General features: G+C 41.5%; 1 protein-coding gene across 3 annotated transcripts; it reads left to right on the top strand.

Moving 5' to 3' along the window:
* The first annotated feature begins 999 nt into the window (after positions 1 to 999).
* LOC145850321 (uncharacterized) lies at positions 1,000 to 18,749 on the top strand. Of its 3 annotated transcripts, XR_014392628.1 has the most exons (16): positions 1,000 to 1,145; positions 1,684 to 1,814; positions 2,268 to 2,402; positions 2,528 to 2,564; positions 8,213 to 8,269; positions 8,440 to 8,515; positions 8,801 to 8,890; positions 9,750 to 9,803; positions 9,906 to 9,998; positions 10,126 to 10,254; positions 10,436 to 10,507; positions 10,996 to 11,061; positions 11,162 to 11,290; positions 11,562 to 11,727; positions 11,844 to 11,944; positions 18,525 to 18,749. XR_014392628.1 is itself a non-coding variant. In XM_082976438.1 (15 exons), the coding sequence occupies exons 1-15, from the start codon at positions 1,094 to 1,096 to the stop codon at positions 11,886 to 11,888; spliced, it is 1,329 nt and encodes a 442-aa protein (XP_082832564.1). In that variant the 5' UTR covers positions 1,000 to 1,093; the 3' UTR covers positions 11,889 to 16,052. The 3 variants fall into 3 exon arrangements, 2 of the variants coding, with proteins under 2 accessions (XP_082832564.1, XP_082832563.1); XM_082976438.1 differs by lacking the exon at positions 18,525 to 18,749 and having other exon boundaries at positions 11,165 to 11,290; positions 11,844 to 16,052; XM_082976437.1 differs by lacking the exon at positions 18,525 to 18,749 and having other exon boundaries at positions 11,844 to 16,052.
* The last annotated feature ends 1,445 nt before the right edge of the window (positions 18,750 to 20,194 follow it).

Below are 20,194 nucleotides of genomic sequence, written 5' to 3'. Positions count from 1 at the left end.
ATGGCATGGTATGTATGGTACAGTATGGTATGGATGATGAGTTTCTGATGTTTTCCTATTTCCTCCCACTCTGAAATGTACCATGTGATTGTAATAATGATATTCCCTTCACACCCTCCACTCACTGAGGGTCAGATGTCACAGTCAACCTAGAGTGTTCACCATCTTTATAAACATGTTAAAAACGCTAACTACTAGTGATCACTTTACCCGCTGAATCATTCGAACAGTTATCTACCATGAGGTAAAGTGATCTAACATGCGGTAAAGTGATCTAACATGAGGTAAATGGGGCAGCAGGTAGCCTAGTGGAGCGTTGGGCCAGTAACCGAAAGGTTGCTGGATCAAATCCCCAAGCTGACAAGGTAAAAATCTGTCGTTCTGCCCCTGAGCAAGGCAGTTAACCCACTGTTCCCCGGGCGCGGAAGATGTGGATGTCGATTAAGGCAGCCCCCCCCCCCCGCACCTCTCTGATTCAGAGGGGTTGGGTTAAATGCGGAATACACATTTCAGTTGAAGGCATCAGTTGTACAACTGACAAGGTATCCCCCTTTTCCCTTCAGTTCAACAAAACCATGTTCTTCATTCCTACAGTACAACAACAGCCCCTTCTAGTGGTCAGAAGTGTTGTGTGCAGGACCCTGAGTTTTTACTGATCTTGTGACCTTCTAGACAGGTCATGTGGGCAGGAGACAGGTAATATGGACCTAGTAATTAGTTCTGCACTTCAGACACATTGCAGTGCACCACCTACAGTGCAATAAAGCATAACACTATTATCAGACTGCCCCACCAGTAGGAATCAGGTCAAGTTGTCATCCTACTGGAGGCTTTACATGGCGGAAAGGAACACTTATTGAAAATATTATAACTTTAATATCAATGCATTAAGTTGTATACAAAATAATCTAGTTTAATTGTCACAAAACGTTAATATATTTATTCAAAAACCAGATGTGTTTATTGTTGCTCCTCCTTATGATGTAACTTCCGCTCAATAAGAGAAAGTGTGTCTTTACCGCCTTGATTTGCTTTGCACCGACAGACTGGAACTCAACACGCAGCACACAGTTGTTTGTAATAAGGGCCCACCATGTCTATTTCTTATCTGTTTGGTTTATTATTGACAATCCTGTTAATTCAAGGTAAGAAGATTGTGTTTTAAATTTGTATTTTTTCTGGGTGAAGCTGACATTTCATGTCTTAGTCTCCCCAATTCCTGACACATATTTACAGTAGTGTAGTTGGTTTAGCTTTTTCGATGTCTTGAGTGTTTGCTTATCTCTCAGATATTTGCCGTTCTCTTGAAAAAGTTACAATTCTCAGGAAAGAGAGATTGCAAAATATAAATTCTCCCTCAACGAGTTTTTCTCCAAAATGGCGTTGACAGTAAAGCAAGTTTTGGGCGTTGGCTACAGTACCAGCACTGTTACAGTATTTCTTTGGTTGTGAGATGTCTCTCCTGCACTCCTATAAACTATATCACTACATGTTAATGTTATCAGGGTCTGTCAGTTTAAACTGTTTTTATCAAACATGATCATATGCTATTGTCTTTATAAAGCAGGCTGCTTCTTCTGGACATTTGTATCTCTTCAACAGCAGTAAATAAAGATATGTGCTGTAGAAGGCTGTGGTAATTGTTTTTCAACATACATTACCTCTTCCTCCTTTTTTCTGCAGGCTGTTGGGGTGGAGAAGAAACCAAGAATGTTAGTTGTGCAAGCCTCCGAACTGGAAATGCTTACAAATACTGTGTAAAGGACAAGGAAAAACCTAAATGTGTGGAGTGGCAATCAGTGGATTCCAATAAGGTAAGATATCTGTTTATTGTATCTCACAAAAACTCTCGTGACTACAACTACAGATGATGTACAACTTTCAAACTGGGGATTCAATATGATTCACAGGCTTCACTATCAGACTACTGTAGAATCAGAAATATGACTGTCTTTCACACTTCAGGGGAGGCAGGTAGCCTAGTGGTTAGTGCGTTGTGCCAGTAACCTAAAGGTTGCTGGATTGAATCCCCAAGCTGACAAGATAAAAATCTGTTGTTCTGCCCCTGAACAAGGCAGTTAACCACTGTTCCCCGGTAGGCTGTCATTGTAAAAAAAAAATTGTTCTTAACTGACTTGCATTGTTAAATAAATAAAAAATATAGACAGTAGATACAGTTTAATGACAAATGTATTCAAACATGTAGCATATTGTTTTTGAGTGGTAGATGTCTAACTTTTTTGTATTTTGTATTTTTTCTTCCACAGACGTCTACGTGGCTTGCTGAACTTTGCCAACACAAAAACACTACACATGCACCCAATGTGATTGATGTCAGCTACTCCTGTATCAGCCTCCTGGAGTGTGTCAACGTAGACCACACTGCCATAAGCAATGTGACTGTGAGTATGGCTATTTATCACTGCAGTTTAGGCAATGTACAGATAGTTACCTTGTAAACTACAATACCAGACCAAACATTCCAGTTGCATGTTAATAATTTGATATTGATGTTATCATATTTCAGGAGCATTTGACCCATTTCGTTGTGTTTGGTGCATCAGGTGAGATGTGTATATTGCTTTTCAAGTTTGAGGAGCCTCCTTGTTTAATAGTTTTTTTCTCGTATGTTTGGGGTCACTTAGAAATGTCCTTGTTTTTGAAAGAAAAGCAATTTTTTTTCTCCATTAAAAAAACATCAAATTGATCAGAAATACAGTATAGACATTGTTAATGTTGTAAATTACAATTGTATCTGGAAACAGCTGGCCTTCTAGGCAGAGTTGCAAAGAAAAAGCCATATCTCAGACTGGCCAATAAAAATAAAGATCAAGATGGGCAAAAGAACACAGATACTGGACAGAGGAACCCTGCCTAGAAGGCCAGCATCCCGGAGTCGCCTCTTCACTTTTGACGTTGGGACTGGTGTTTTGCGGGTACTATTTAATGAAGCTGCCAGTTGAGGACTTGTGAGGCATCTGTTTCTCAAACTAGACACTAATGTACTTGTCCTCTTGCTCAGCACCGGGGCCTCCCACTCCTCTTTGTATTCTGTTTAGAGCCAGTTTGCGCTGTTCTGTGAAGGGAGTAGTACACAGCGTTGTACGAGATCTTCAGTTTCTTGGCAATTTCTCACATGGAATAGCCTTCATTTCTCAGATCAAGAATAGACTGACAAGTTTCAGAAGAAAGTTATTTGTTTCTGGCCATTTTGAGCCTTTAATCGTGCTGATGCTCCAGATACTCAACTAGACTAAAGAATGCCAGTTTTATTACTACCGTAATTTCCGGACTATTGAGCGCACCTGAATATAAGCCACACCCACTAAATTAAAAAAGATATATATTTTGAACATAAATAAGCCGCACATGTCTATAAGCCGCAGGTGCCTACCGGTACATTGAAACAAATTAACTTTACACAGGCTTTAACGAAACACAGCTTGTAACAAAAATAAATAGGCTTTAACGAAACACGGCCTGTAACAAAAATAAATAGGCTTTAACGAAACACGGCTTGTAACAAAAAATAAAAAATTTGCAGTAAGCTTTAGTTGTCTTTTTGCACTGAGTCAATTCCTCACGCTGCTGTTTCCAACGTCTTATCATCGACTCATTAAGACCAAACTCCCGTGCAGCAGCTCTATTTCCTTTTCCAACAGCCAGATCAGTCGCCTTCAACTTGAAAGCTGCATCATATGCATTTCTCCGTGTCTTTGCCATGATGAGGGTGACAAAATGACTACCGTAATCAGAATGATGGGAAGTTTGAGCGCTCGATTTAATCTAAACAGTAAACAAAAAAGTTGTTTGACCTTAACCCGTTCGGCAATTTCATTGGTCTAATGAAAGCTTCATGCCGCCAAAAAACTGAGCACGTCACAGAATGTGTTTTTTTGGGATAAATCCATATATTAGCTGCGTCATTGTTTAAGCCGCGATGTTCAAAGCGTGGGAAAAAAGTTGCGGCTTATAGTCCGGAAATTACGGTACTATAAAAAAATTGCAAAAGGTTTTTCTAATGATCAATTAGCTTTTCAAAATGATAAACTTGGATTAGCTAACCCAACGTGCCATTGGAACACAGGAGTGATGGTTGCTGATAATGGGCCTCTGTATATGCCTATGTAGATATTCCATAAAAATGTGTCACTTCCAGCTACAATAGTCATTTACAACATTAGCAATGTCTACACTGTATTTCTGATCAATTTGATGTTATTTTAAATGGACAAAAAATGTGCTTTTCTTTCAAAAACAAGGACATTTCTAAGTGACCCCAACATTTTGAAAGAATACAACTGCAGGTGAGTGTTCCTCTGTAACAACAGAGCAGAGCATATTGAAGGACAACTGTTGTTTCCACTGGCACTCTGCTGGGTTGTCATCAAATGATTCTCTGTTATAAATGTCATTAACTAGGTCTTTCATTTTATTTTCTCTTTCACTTCCCAGGTGAGTGAGTCCACGTGATCATTGTGTGGTACAGTAACACTCTCTTATTAAGCTTAAAAACATGAAACAATATCATAGTCATTGTCAATGGGCAAAACTGTGTTCAACCATTTAAAATATTATTGCATCTCTGACAAGTGATTGTTGCAGTCAAATTCCACTTGACTGTAGATTCACGGTAACTGGACTTCTCCAAAACTGCCCTCTGATGCCGCTGATGGTCATTAGTAGCCTACCAAACTTACTAACGGACAGTTGCTAATGGTGTGTTCCCTCTAATCACTCTGACAGAACCCTGGCATTCAGAGTTTGAGTGGAATAGGATCACCTGTTGCGCAGTGAGAGCCAGCTCCTCATAACTGGTTGATGCAGCATCAACTCATAACTGGTTGATACATGGAATAAAACATGTGTTCCTATAAGCCCATGTTGCACAACATTTTTCTATAGGCTATGCTATGTATTTGCATGAGAAAACAGTTTTGATGGCCTATATTAAAAAGAGGAGGATCCCATCAGCTTTCTACAGGCTAGGCCTACTATATTTATTTCTCAACTTTGCTCATATTAAGCACATTGCTTCGCTTTACAACCGGAGTAACCTACCTGGCTGGGCTGAAAATGAACCGCTGGAAAGGTGTCCTCCATTTGCTATTCAAGTGCATAGTCTTTTTTCCCCCTGCCCCTGTTCCGACAGAGGCAAGATAATGGCCTATTCTAAATTAAAACTAATTTAACACATATATTATTTAGTATATGTAAAGACAAGATTAAATTGAGAATAGTCTGATGGGTGAGAACATTATCCCTTGTGAATGATGCTCAGCGTGTGCAGTCTATAAGGAAAGAAACAGCGCATGCATTCTTTTGTGACTTTTTAACATGGTAGTCACATGCATCATTTAGCCTATAGCCCATAGGCCTGTATGTTTTGCTAAGATTTTATTTTCTGGATTTCTTTTATTTTCTGGATTTATGGGCCTGTATGGTCCGGAAAGATATATCCATTTGTTTTGTTATGTTTTGACAACTCTTTTTGTCTAGAATTCAGCCCAACTAAAAATATTAAACTTCCGGAGAACACAGAATCCAGCAAATACAGTATATATACAAAAGTATGTGGACACCCCTTCAAATTACTGGATTGGGCTATTTCAGTCACACCCGTTTCTGACAGGTGTGTAAAATTGAGCACACAGCCATCCAATCTCCATAGACAAACATTGTCAGTACAATGGCCTTACTGAAGAGCTCAGTGAATTTCAATGCAGCACAGTCATAGGATGCCACCTTTCCAACAAGTCAGTTCATCACATTTCTGCCCTGCTAGAGCTACCTCGGTCAACTGTGTCAGGAACCGGCTCAAAGCCCGTAACAAAAAGAGAAACAACATGGAGATAAGGAATAACAAAAATAGATTTATTAACTGAGGTAACCTATATACAATTAATAATGGTGTATGTGTAGTCAGTAGTGTAAGTGAGTGGTTGTGTGTATAGATGTGTTGAAAAAATGGCACAACCAAACTCAAACAGTGTGTCTGCATGGAGAGAGTCTCCTCAATGAATGGGGAAAGGGTGTATTTATCCCGGGACACACCCGGGTCCAGGTGTGTCCCATTTCACTGACGACCCTCCCGGCTCTGCCCACCGACATCCTAATTAGGAAAAAGAATTTGGCAGACAGAGTGGGAGGGTCGTCACAAGTGTAAGTGCTGTTATTGTGAAGCTCACAGAACGGGACGGCCGAGTGCTGAAGCGCAAAGCGCCTAAAAATCGTCTGTCCTCGGTTGCAACACTCACTATTGAGCAGTGTAAAGCACTTAAGTAAAGATACTTTAACGTTTTTGGGGAATCTGTACTTTACTTCACTATTTATATTTTTGCCAACTTTTACTTCACTACATTCCTAAAGAAATTAATGTACTTTTTACTCCATACATTTTCCCTGACACCCAAAAGTACTTGTTACATTTTGACAGGAAAATGGTCCAATTCACACACTTATCAAGAGAACATCCCTGGTCATCCCTACTGCCTCTGATCTTGGGGACTCATTAAACACAAATACTTCATTTGTGAATTATGTCTGAGTGTTGGAGTGTGGCCATGGCTATCCGTACATTTTTTTAAAAATAATAATTGTACCATCTGGTTTGCTTAATATAAGGAATTTGAAATGGTTTATTCTTGTACTTATACTTTTGATACTTAAGGACGTTTCAGCAATTCCATTTACTTTTGATACTTTTTAAACCAAATATATCTATTTAAAACCAAATACTTTTAGACTTTTACTCAAGTAGTATTTTACTGGGTGACTGTCACTTTTACTTGAGTCATTTTCTAGTAAGGTATCTTTTACTTTTAATCAAGTATGACAATTGAGTACTTTTTCCACCACTGCTACTGAGTTCCAAACTTCCTCTGGAAGCAACGTCAGCACAAGAACTCTTCGTCGGGAGCTTCATGAAATTGGTTTCCAATGGCCGAGCCAAAGATCACCATGCACAATGTCAAGCGTTGGCTGGAATGGTGTAAAGTTCGCCGCCATTGGACTCTGAGGCAGTGGAAATGTGCTCTCTGGAGTGAAGAATCATGCTTCACCATCTTGCAGTCTGACGGATAAAACTGGGTTTGGCGAATGCCAGGAGAACGGCAGGAGAACGGCAGGAGAATGCCCCTGTAATAGGGTCAGATGCAGAGAATCTCAGTGTAGAGAGGGGAACTGGCCAGGCAGAAACAGCAATCGGAACCAAATAAAACAAAACGGAGGATAATAAGGGTCCCTGAAGACAGTGCAACTCTCTGGGGAATACAAAAGAAGGCAGCCAAACATCAATGTTGGCCTTCATTAAAACAATCCGGAACCAACAAACACCCAAGTGGCCCAGAGTACCAAGCTCCTCATCAGACTGGAGGTAGGACACCTGCAGAAAAGAAGGCTGATATGGAGGATGTAATTCAGGGAGAAGTGGAGAAAAGTCCCCGTAATGAGCCATCCAGACAAAAATCATTGATGAAAGGTGAAACATGAATGAATGAAATCATCTAGGTGTGAGTAGTTTATATTACCGGTTTCAGAGAAGGACATTCTGTGTATGTGAGTATAACCTCTGTCACTGACATGGCTTTTCAAGAGAATGTGCAATCTGCAGATAATCTCACCTTAGTTCAAACTCTTGATACATGTCACAAACAAAACCCGCCTTCAAGACAGAAACTCAGTTCCCTTAACCCAGGGATTAGAAAACATCGTACCGTGAACCTTTTTTGAACCGTTAATCAATGTTTTGGGACCCTCGTGCCAAGCCTACAGAAAGACAATATTAAGTCATCTAAATATTCCTAGCATTATTTCTAAGAGGGAATAGATGGAACATTTATTGACTGACTCTAATCTTAATTTAATATTTTTCTCTGAGACATGGCTAAAGAAATGTTCTCCTATTTCTGCCTTTAATCTCCCTGGATACCCCATAGTCAGGAGATACAGGTGAGAGGGCAGACGGGGTGTGTATTTACGTGAAAGATAACATTAAATGCAATCGTATTGAATGGAAACATGCCAATGACAAGCGCCTTGAGAGACCAATGTCAATCCCTTGAGAATTTGTTTTTTTATGTTTTATTTTCTGAACGCCTGCCTGGAAATTAAACTAAGGAAAAGACTGCATAACACATTATTCTGTGTTGCACAGTATTTCGATTGATTATGTCATGGAAATGACTTTATTCTCTCTAATCGTCCATTATAGATGGAGACAATCCGGATTCAAACCGTGGTGACACTGATTTGATCTGGAAAATCATTGGTGAGTGTTTAAGCAAATCTATCACCACAGCTTCCTCTGTATGAGAAAATAACAATTAAATCTGACCTCAAAATGGTGCTACCAAGATCAACTACTGTTAGAAGGTTATTTTAAAACCTTTTCTTTTGTGTGAACATGTCATCATCTGATGACTACATTCTGTTTTTCAGTTGGTATTGTTGTTGCTGTAGTGCCAGTCATTGCTGTTCTGCTCTGTGTGTTTAAACCTTGGAGAGACAAACAGTGGTGAGTATCCTATATAATTGTTTTTGTGTTTGTGAAGGGAGCTCTTTAAGTCAATTAGAATTGTTGCAGAGGGTGTATGTTAGTTATGAGACTAGTTCTCTCTGTCTTACTACTAGGGTGTAAAGTCAGACCAATGGGGTCCTAGCAGGTCACAAACAGGATGAGAACAACCTGGAACTTGCAGGCCACTTACAAACTATAGACTTGTTGGCCATTTTGTCAAGTTACTGTTGTTTATCAAACATTATCCTTAATTTGTTATTAATGTAATAATCTCATCTTTAGCCACCAAGGCCACAGAGATGTGGAAGAGGGTCAGGGCAATCCAGAACCAAACCCCTTTCCTCTGATGCAGAATGAGCAACGTGATTCCAGGTAAACTTTTCCACATCACTTTATTGATCTGTAATCAACCACAGAATGATAGTCTCTCTTATCTTCAGCTGTTGCTATGGGTCATATTAGTTTCTGTCTCTATATAACAGGGCTCTCCAACCCTGTTCCCGGAGAGCTACTGTCCTGTAGGATTTCCCTTCAACATGAATCTACTGTAGCACATCTGATTCTAATAATTAGCTCAGGGATGGGCAACTGGCGGTCCACAGACCCCTTTTTTACTGGTGAGATCTAGAATAGTGGAATACACAAGGTGCAATTTTGAAATTTGGTTGTATATTAGCAGTTTTCCTCTTGTCATGTTAGTCACTGACAATCACTCAATTACCCTATGTCAGCTAACCATTTTTCAGATTGGTAAATTTATTTAACCAGCTACCTAAGCTTGTAGTAATCATCGTCACTGCAGACCCTGATAATGAGTTCGGATTTTTGTGGCCCCCATCAAAGTTGCCCATCCCTGAAAGCTGCATCAGGTTAGTTACAACTGGGATTGGAGATAGAACCTACAGGAGGGTAGCTCTCCAGGAACAGGGTTGGAGACAGAACCTACAGGAGGGTAGCTCTCCAGGAACAGGGTTGGAGAGCCCTGCTATAGAAGGTGAAGGAAGAATTACTCAATAGATCCGCATGGCATTTCTAAATACCAGTAATGTCTATTGGCAAGCAACAACTTTCAGCAAAGACCCTGCCTTTTGAGCCCTGCCCAGGCAAGACATAACATATTCAAGCCAGAAGGGCAACTGGTGTATTTTTGACTGTGGTGTAATGTACCGTAGATGATTCCAGTTGTACCTGTGGGTATCTGACTGAACCTTTGGTACATGTTTTATCACAGAGACATCAGAAAGCCTGATGACGGTGAGACTGTTGAGGCTGTGGTTGTTCCCAGGTTAGTTAAAATACCTCTATTACATCTTTATACTCTACTCTGTCCTGGATCAGTTTGCCTTGCTTATCCTTTCAGTCATGGTCATCATGATCTCACTTTTAGTGACCAAGGAGGTGAGCCAGGAGAGGAGAACAGGCAGCCCATGGACAATGAAGAGACAGGCACTGACACCCCTCTGCTGAATGGAGATGCCAGGTAAACTGTACCACATGACTAATCACCTGTCAGTCCTCTGTAATGTAGGCTATGGATATGGAGAACATTTGTATCCTTCCCAATCGAGATCCTTAAATCCTTATCAATGTAATAATCTCCCCTTTAGCGACCAAGGAGAGGAAGGCGTTCTAGGAATGGAGGATGGAAAACCGTCAGACAATGACAGAGCAGACACTGAAACCTGTCAGAAGACACATGCTGATTCCCCTCCACTGAATGTACCCAAGGTTGTCAGGTAAATTCTCCACATGAGGACTCCTTAAGTAAATCTTCATTATCTGTTGAATGAAATCTCATTTATCTCTTCAGAATTGATCCCATGTATCATGTTAGTCTCTGCCTCTATGGAGGACAGTGTTGTTTGTGCTGGATCAAGAGTTTTAATCCTGATGATAGCCCTGTTATTGCTCCCACAGGGTTAACAGCCAGACTGATGACCCACAGCTTCTGGGTCAACCTCAGAGCAATGGACGCGTGCCCTATAGAAGGTGAGAATGTGTGTTTGTGTCACGGCTGTCAAAAGGAGCAGACCAAAGTGCAGCGTGGTTGTAGTTCCACATTTTATTAAATCCGTGAAACTTTGCAAAACATAAATAACTGAATTTACAAAACAACAAACTGTGACGCAGAGAGAAACAAACACTACTCAAAATATAATAACCCACAAAAACCCAGGAAGAAAAACCCCTACTTAAATATGATCTCCAATCAGAGGTAACGAGGACCAGCTGCCTCCAATTGGAGATCAACCAAACAACCCCAACATAGAAATAGAAAAACTAGAACTTAAACGTAGAAATAGAAAACATAGAAAAACACAAAACACCCCCTGACCTACTCCACTATAGAAAATGACATCTTACTAGGATCAGGACGTGACAATTTGTCTGTGTGTAAAGTTGTATGGGATGGTAGAGGAGGTTAAATAACTGATTGAGGTCATGTTTCCTGATCCAGTCTGTATCTTACTCCACAGCGAATCACACCTGACTGATGGGGCTCCAGGTCAGGGTGCTGGTGAGACTTCACCCCTCCTCTGCAGGTGACTTACTCCTTTGTCACTTAGGTCATGAACATGTAGACCATGTGTACCCCTCTCCAACAGATCCTTCAATTCTTACCCATGTAATAATCACCCTTAGAAGCCCAGGAGAGGAAGGCGTGCTAGAAGGGCAGGACAGGAAGTCAGCAGACAGTGGGGGAACAGACCCTGAATCCTGTCAGAAGACACATGCTGAACCCCCTCTAGTGAATGGACACCCTGATGTCAGGTAAACTTGATTACATATTGATACATCCACAACTCATTGGGTAATAATGTCACCAACCCCATTTTCCCAGGGTTCATGTTAGCCCAGTGTTTCCCAAACTCGGTCCTGGGGGCCCCAAGTTTTGTTTTTTGCCCTAGCACTACACAGCTGATTCAAATAATCAAAGCTTAATTATGAGTTGATTATTTCAATCAGCTGTTGATTATTTCAATCTCTATAGGTGGCAGTATTATGGTGAATCATGAATGTTGATGTTTTATTTCTCCCACAGGGTTAACAATGAGACTAAGGAAGTGACTCCTGGTGCACAGAGTCCAGGACCTCCTCAGATGAATGGAGGACCTCCCATGTCTAACAGAGCTGCAGAGGAGACCACTGCTCTATTGGACCAACAGGCCTTTGACAAGGACCAAGTCACCAAACCTCCTGAGTTAATAGTAAGTACTGTTTATGTCCTCTGACAACTGGTGAACTGTTTGGCTTGGTATGTAAAATGATGGGACTGGTTGACTTTTAGCTCCAGCATATTAGTAACTCTTGTGTTTTTCCCAAGGACAAAGGACATAATGACATGGAGTCAAGAAGAGGAGAACTGTAACAAGCGGTGGACGTTTGGATAACAAAAGAAAATCTAATAAGATATTATAAGATACAGTAATATATGATATACAGTACTTATTATAAGATACACATATGTGACTAGCTTCATCATAATCAGTCATGTCAACCCCAAGACACATTCTGAGCAGTGTGTATTACTGCACAATGCTTTTCAGAAAGCTCAACAGTTTATTAATTTCATTCTCTATGTGACAGGTGTAATCTGGATAGGTTAGGAAACGTGTTTAAGTGAAATCAGTTGAAATTCCAAAACAGCCCATTACTTGTAGATAACTAAAATTACAAAATTATTGTTATCTGAAAATGAGTGTGACTTATGACTGATTATGATACAGCATGTCACATATTAGCTATACAACATTATAATGATATGAAAGGATAGCAAGATCATACTTACGCTAGTATTGTATACTATACATACAAGCAAATATAAATTACATACACATGAGAAGATGCATAAAACATAAACCTCTTTAGTATAGACATTTCCAAGATCATGAGGTCTCAATTTCTTGTGGACATGTCAAATAGCTAAACTAGGCGTTATTTACACTATGTATACACAAAAGTATGTGGACACCCCTTCAAATGAATGGTTTCGGCTATTTCAGCCACACCCGCAGCTGACAGGTGTATAAAAAAGAGTACACCGCCATGCAATCTCAATAGACAAACATTGGCAGTACAATGGCCTTACTGAAGAGCTCAGTGACTTTCAATGTGGTACCGTCATAGGATGCTACATTTCCAACAAGTCAGTTCATAGAATTTCTGCCCTGCTAGAGCTGCCAAGGGTCAACTGTAAGTGCTGTTATTGTGGAGCAACAATGGCTCAGCCGCGATGTGGTAGGCCACACAAGCTCACAGAACAGGGCCGCCCATGTGCTGAAAATTGTCTGTCCTCTAGGTTTGGCGGATGCCAGAAAAATGGTACCTGCCCCAATGCATAGTGCCAACTGTAAAGTTTTTTGGAGAAGCAATAATGGTATGGGGCTGTTTTTCATGGTTCTGGCTAGGCCCCTTAGTTCCAGTGAAGGGAAATCTTAACGCTACAGCATACAATGATATTCTAGATTATTCTGTGCTTCCAACTTTGTGGCAACAGTTTGGGGAGGCCCTTTCCTGTTTCAGCATGACAATGCCCCTGTGCACAAAGCGAGGTCCATACAGAAATGATTTGTCGAGATCGGTGTGGAAGAACTTGACTGGCCTGCACAGAGCCCTGACCTCAACCCCATCAAATACCTTTGGAACGCTGACTGCGAGCCAGGCCTAATCACCCAACATCAGTGCCCGACCTCTCTAATGCTCTTGTGGCTGAATGGAAGCAAGTCCCCGCAGCAATGTTCCAACATTTAGTGGAAAGCCTTCCCAGAAGAGTGGAGGCTGTTATAGCAGCAAAGGGGGGACCAACTCCATAATAATGCCCATGATTTTGGATTGAGACGTTCAACGAGCAGGTGTCCACATACTTTTGGTCATGTAGTGTAGAAGAGACATCATTATCACAGGGCCCGGTCTAAAAAGCTCTATTTTACTGAAGAAATTATTCATTATTTCTGAATTGAGAGTTACAGCATGTTAGTGTTAAAATAACTTGCATAATTTGTCCCAACTTCAGCAAAAATGTTCACAGACATTTAACTTAAACCGACACCTGTAATCCTACTTTCAGTAAAGAAAGTTCATGTTCCATTTTCCTTTAGAGACTAGAGCCCTCAAACTCAACTCTGGACCTCAAAACAAGTTCCACTGCATTTTGTCATTCTTCCCCTCTAATCAGGGACTGATTTAGACCTGTGACACCAGGTGTGTGCAATTAATTATGAGGTATTACAGAAAACCAGCAGGCTCCGGACCTCGTAGGGTAAGAGTTGAGTACCCCTGCTCTAGAAGATACTACATCAGACTTTATTTAAGCCACCGTTTTCATAGGAAATCATGATTGGTCAGTTTAAACAGGTAACACTTCATATGGATGTTCTCTTTATAATGCGTTATAGGAGCATTAATAACACCTTCTATTCATAATGCATCAGGATGCACAACATAGGTGCTAATAACTGCTCATGGACATCTATAAATGCATAAAGCATTATCACCAGATGCCATATTTGAAAAGCACATTAGGATCGTTATATTATACATTCTGTGCTCATTAAATGATTGGCCATATTCTAATTTCACTGCACACCCTCTTACACCTATGTAACTCTGTCTTGCGGGCATAAAGGGATAGTTCACCCAAATTACAAAACTACATGTTGTTGTTGTTACCCTGTAAGCAATCTATGGACAAGATAAGAAAGCAAACCATGCTTTGGTTTTGTTTACTGTACTTGGTTAGGGAAATGCATTTTAGCATTTGTGGCACAAATCCAACTCAATAACCCTGTTAAAAGCATTTTTCACAAATCATCCTAAAGTGTCAACATTTGATTGTGTACCACAACTCAGTTATTTTAAGAGATTTGGACATGAAGCATGAAAACAATGCAAGAAAGGGGATATTGGCTTCACATTACCTGACATTGGATTTGATCTAAAAAGTTAGCATTTGAAGACAGTGGTCAGGTAAACAAAACCAAAGCATGGATTGCTGTCTGAGCTTGTCCATAGACTGCTTACAGGGTAAGGAAACCAAATGTAATTTAGTAATTTGGGTGAAGTCGTTACAGTATAGCCCTCTGACGCAATTTCCTAAAGAGCATTTCATGTAGGTCATACCACTTAGCTTCATAATCAAAGGCATTATGCTGCCTGCTTAAAATGCTGTAGGAATATATAGACATGTATTAGCAGCCATTAGTGCCTATGTCATGCAATATGATGTATAATGCATAGATTATAAGGTGTCATAAATACACTTATAACACGTTATGAAGAGGGTATTCATAGGAAGTGTTACCCGCAGTTCTTGCGGAAGGAACTGTACCCAAGTCCCCACCTACTAGTGACATTGTGAAAAATATCACACCTTTAGACAGGAATTGTGTAGCTATGTTGATATTTGTGTTCACCGTTTCATTAGAATGTTTATTTCAATCAGAGTGTCTGTCAGGTCAAATGACATACCCACATACATTGAGACCTTATAACCTTAGTGTCAGAAAATGTTTATTGTTTTCATATTTTGATGTTGGTAATATGACTTAGAATAATGTATTTGATATGTCATGTCTGTGGGTTGGTCCCATACATGTATGAATGGCTTTTGCTTGATGCTTTTTATAGTTAGTTACCTTACACATATATTTTGTTTGATTTCCTTATTACATTTTCATTACCATTTTATAGTACTATGCATTTTGACTGTTGGATTGATATGATCTACTCATACATTGCCAATACAAGTGAGTGAGTTAAGACTATTGTTTAATGAACGACTCAGGCCTGATGGATACAATTGTCCCTCATACTCTCATGTATTATTTATTACAATCTTTCCGCATGTATCTGTATGAGGAAAACTCCATTATTGTCATTGTCATATCTATTTTTTAGCCTGCAAGTTTAGGAAGGCTATTCTGCAGAGTTTTGTGTATGGTCACAACTTGTTTTATTTAATACATTAACATTTTAGTAATTTAGCTGATTACAGGAGCAATTACGGGTATGTGCCTTGCTCAAGTGTACATCGCCATATTTTTCACCTAGTCGACTCAGGGATTCGAACCAGAGACATTTCAGTTACTGGTCCAACGCTTCTTAGTATTTGTAATATGCGTTTAATTCCTTTCTGTCACGTCCTGACCAGTATAGCGGATTATTTGTATTATTTGGTCAGGGCGTGGCAGAGGTATGTTTGTTTTGTATGGTGTTTTTTTTTGTGTATAGCTTAGAGGGGTGTGTTATTTATGTGTTCCAGGGTTTTGTGGTGTATGTTTTTGTATGAGTAGGTTCTAGGTTAAGTTTTCTATGTGCAGGTTTGGTTGCTAGACTCTCAATTGGAGGCAGGTGTTTCTAGTTGCCTCTGATTGGGAGTCCTATAAGTAGGTATGTGTTTTGTTTGTCACTTGTGGGTAGTTGTATGTTAGCACTGCTTTTGTTTAGCCTGCTACACTGTTCCTGTCGTGAGTTTTTGTTTATTGTTTTTTCCTCGTGGTCACATTTAAAATAAATGATGATGATGAGCACGCAATCCACCGCATATTGGTCCACTTTGTCCGACAGCGATTTCAACATATCTTCTGACGAAGAGGAATGTGACAGAACTACCCACCACAACAGGACCAAGCAGCGGAGAAAGGAGCGGCACGAGGAATATATGGACTATACTGAGAGATGGACTTGGGAACAGATTCTGGCCGGAGAGGGCCCGTGGAAGAAGGCCGGGGTGGACCAGGAACGCTACCGAGGGACACGTCTAGCGAGGAAGCCGGATAGGCACCCCTAAGGATTTCTTTTGGGGGGGCACACGGGTAGTTTGGCAAGGCCTAGGAAGAGCCATAAGCCAGCTACCCGTGAGAGTATGGAGGAGCGTATGAGGTAGAGAGTGCCGTGTTTCGCTGAGGTGCGAACTATCTCGCCCATACGCACGCACAGTCTGGTGCGCGCCATTCCAGCCCCTCGCAGATGCCGTGCTAGAGTGGGCATCCAGCCTGGTAGGAGGATGCCTGCGCAGCGCGTCTGGTCGCCGGTACGCCTCCTAGGACCAGGCTACCCTACACCCGCTCTACGTACGGCAACCATCAGGCCCCTGCACAGCCCAGTTCGCCCTGTACCAGCACCCCGCTCGTGCAGGGCTGCTAGTTGCATCCAGCCAGGACGGGTTGTGCAGGTGGTGCGGTCAAGGCCACCTGTGCGCCTCCATTGCCCAGTCTTTCCGGTTCCCACCTCTCATGCTAACCCGGAAGTGGGTACCTCCAGTCCGGCACGACCAGTACCAGCAACCCGGACCAAGCTTCCCATGAGCCCGCCTAGTCCTATTCGGCCTGTGCCCGCTCCCCGCACTAGCCCTGAGGTGCGTATCTCCAGACTGGCACATCCAGTACCAGTACCACGCATCAGGCTTCCAGTGCGTCAGCCCAGCCTCAAGAGCCCGTCACCAGCGTGCAGTCCAGAGTATCCGGCACCAGCGTGCAGTCCAGAGTATCCGGCACCAGTGTGCAGTCCGGAGTATCCGCCACCAGTGTGCAGTCTAGAGTATCTGGCACCAGCGTGCAGTCCAGAGTATCCGGCACCAGTGTGCAGTCTAGCCTCTCCAGCGTCTCATCCCGTCAGCGGGATCAAAATCCAGCGAAAAATCATATTGTCTGTCAAATAGCATTACAAAAAAATCATAATTAAAAATAAAAAAAATGTTTTTAGAGATACACCTCTCCTGAATCGACCCACGTCGTCCGATTTCAAAAAGGTTTTACAGGAAAAGGCAATCATTAGATTATGTTAGATGAGTCCATCGTAAAAAGCAGCTTCATAGCCATTTTCCGACCAACCACTTGCATCACATATAATCAAAAAACAGCTAAATGCAGCACTAACCTTTTACAAACTTCATCAGATGGCACCCCTAGGACATCATGTTATACAATGCATGCATTCTTTTGTTCAATAAAGGTCATATTTATATATAAAAACAGCATTTTACATCGGCGTCTGACGTTGACTAAATAATTTCCCCTCAAATGCGTCCCGGTAAACAATGCTACAATTCCCTAAATTACTATCCGATAACGATTTTTTAAATTTATATTGTCAATCTAACATTTATAGATGAATATCTCTTGAGAACACCTGTCATACCAGATTTTAAATTAACTTTACTGGGTAATCACACTTTGCGATAAAAGGAGATGCGATACTCAGAAAATGAGCTAATATACAGAGCTCGGCGCCATCTTGGAAACAATCGCAGGTCACATCTCATCTTGTATAATATTGTCAATAATCGCCTACCTTTAGTTGTCTTCATCAGAAAGCATCCCAGGTCCACAACAGATGTATTTTCGGTCGAAAAAGTCCATACTTCACGTTCCATTAGCCTGCTGTTGGTAGCGCGTCCTAGGGCTCTCTCCAAGCGCAGGGCTGAAGTTCCGGATAAAATGAGATTCTCCCGCCTGTAGGTTCGTTCAAACATGTCAAACGTTGTAAAACATTAATCTTCAGGGCCTGGAACACCAAGAGAGCCAATAAGATTCGAGGGGGATGATTTCATTGCCTTTAAAACCGTTTCCAAAGGTGGGGGTAGACATGGCCGCCGGCGTCATAATGGTGATGGCCCATCCCCTGTGACCAATTTCCAACGCGTCTCATTCACTGAGTTTCGACTGTATAAGGCTCAAACCACTGTGAAAAGACTGGCGACATCTAGTGGAAGCAATAGGAAGTGCTCACTGAACCATGGTTAACGGTGTGATTTATAGGGAAAGATGAGAAGTCGAGTCCACAATTCTGAATTCCACTTCCTGTTTCAATCGGTCTCGGGGTTTTGACTGCCATTTGAGTTCTGTTATACTCACAGACACCATTCAAACAGTTTTAGAAACTTTAGGGTGTTTTCTATCCATATATAATAAGTATATGCATGCCCTAGCTTCTGAGTTTGATTAGTAGGCCGTTGAAAATGGGAACGATTTTTTTTCAAAATGCGCTGTGGCGCCCCCTATCCTAGGGTATCCTCAAGAGGCTAGAGTATCCGGCAACAGTGTCTAGTCCGGAACCGAGGGAGACTGCCTGCGACCCGGAACCGAGGGACACTGCCTGCGACCCGGAACCGAGGGAGACTGCCTGCGACCCGGAACCAAAGGGGTCTGCACTTTGTCCGACAGCGATTTCAACATATCTTCTGACGACGAGGAATGTGACACTTTCATCATTAAAATATTCCTTTCCAGTTTGTGGTTGTGTTTTCTTCAAATGAGACACTGGAGGAGAGGCAAAGATCAAACTCTGATTTATTTAGTCTTCTGTCACTCTTGTTTTCAGCTTTTCAAGTTTATGCAGACACACACACACACACACATACACACATTCAGGCACTCACACATACACATACACATGCACACACGCACACAAGTCCAGGCTCATGATCATTCAAGTAAAATGTGTAGGATTTGTGTGATGTCTGTAACTCAACATGAATGTATTCTCTGAACTGCCTAAGTGTTCTATTGTCATGAAGCTTCAGGTAACATTTGATATAGATGTCTTGTCTGTACATCCCAGTCACATGGCAAGGATGTCCTCTGAGACATATTACATTACAGTACATAAGTGACAGAGGCTGGGGGTTGTTCTAATTGCTCCTCCCAGATGAAATGCCTGTAATCCACGTTAGTGACCGAGAGGTGGCCGAGAGGTGATCCAGGGAAAATAAATGAACCATGTTTGAAACCCTGTTTCCTGATCCAGCCTATATCTTACTCCCTAGGTATCCAAGCCAGAACAATGGGGCTTCAGGTTATATTGCTATTGATATAGAAACTCCACCATTCTTCGACAGGCGAGTCAGTCATCTGCAAGATATGAAGATGGAGAACATTTGTACCCAACACAAACAACATCCTTTCATTCTTATCCATGTAATAATTTCACTTTAAGCGGCCAAGGAGGGAAAGGCTTGCTAAAAGAGAGGAACAAGAAGCCAATAGTCCATGGGGGAACAGAGACTGAATCCTGGCAGAAAAGACTTGCTGAACCCCCTCTGGTGAATGGCACCATGATGCCAGGTCAACTTTACCAGATGATGAAGCCCTTGACAGATCCTCTTTATTTTTGGGGTGATAATCTAACTAACTTCATAACTGATATCTTAGGTCGGGTTAGCCTCTGTCTCGAATCTGTAGGTCAGTGGTTTCCAACCTTTTTCGGTTACTGTACCACCAAATGAATTTTGATCTTTCTTTTCTCAAATACAGTACACCCTGTGGATAGGCCAGGTACCTCCAGCGTTCCTAGTACCAATGGTTGGGAACCACAGCTGTAGGTGACAGTGCTGGGGTAGGGGAGGGTGTTGTGAATCTGAACCCTGATGATATCTGTCATTGCTCCCACAGCACTAATGGCCATAATGATGACCTGAGTCCCAATACTGTGATTCAGAATAAACCTCAAGAGTAATGGCCTGTCTGACAGGTGAGATTGTGTCTGTTTCTCCGTCTATTGCTAACTGTGTGCTCTTTACAGTGAAATGGGAAAGATTGTAGGAGAGCCTTATGGAAAATAATAGGCATACCATGTTTGAGGTCATGTTTACTGATCCAGTCTGTGTCATCTTGCTAGAAGCATTCATCACCTTGGGTCAGCAGAAGAGACCACTGCTCTGGTGGATAAGCAGGCCTT

Source organism: Salmo salar, chromosome 06 (assembly GCF_965601325.2).
Source record: "Salmo salar chromosome 06, fSalSal1, whole genome shotgun sequence".
NCBI lineage: Eukaryota > Metazoa > Chordata > Actinopteri > Salmoniformes > Salmonidae > Salmo > Salmo salar.
The sequence above is the reverse complement of the archived record's forward strand: the minus strand, read 5'-3'. Positions and strand labels throughout refer to the sequence as shown.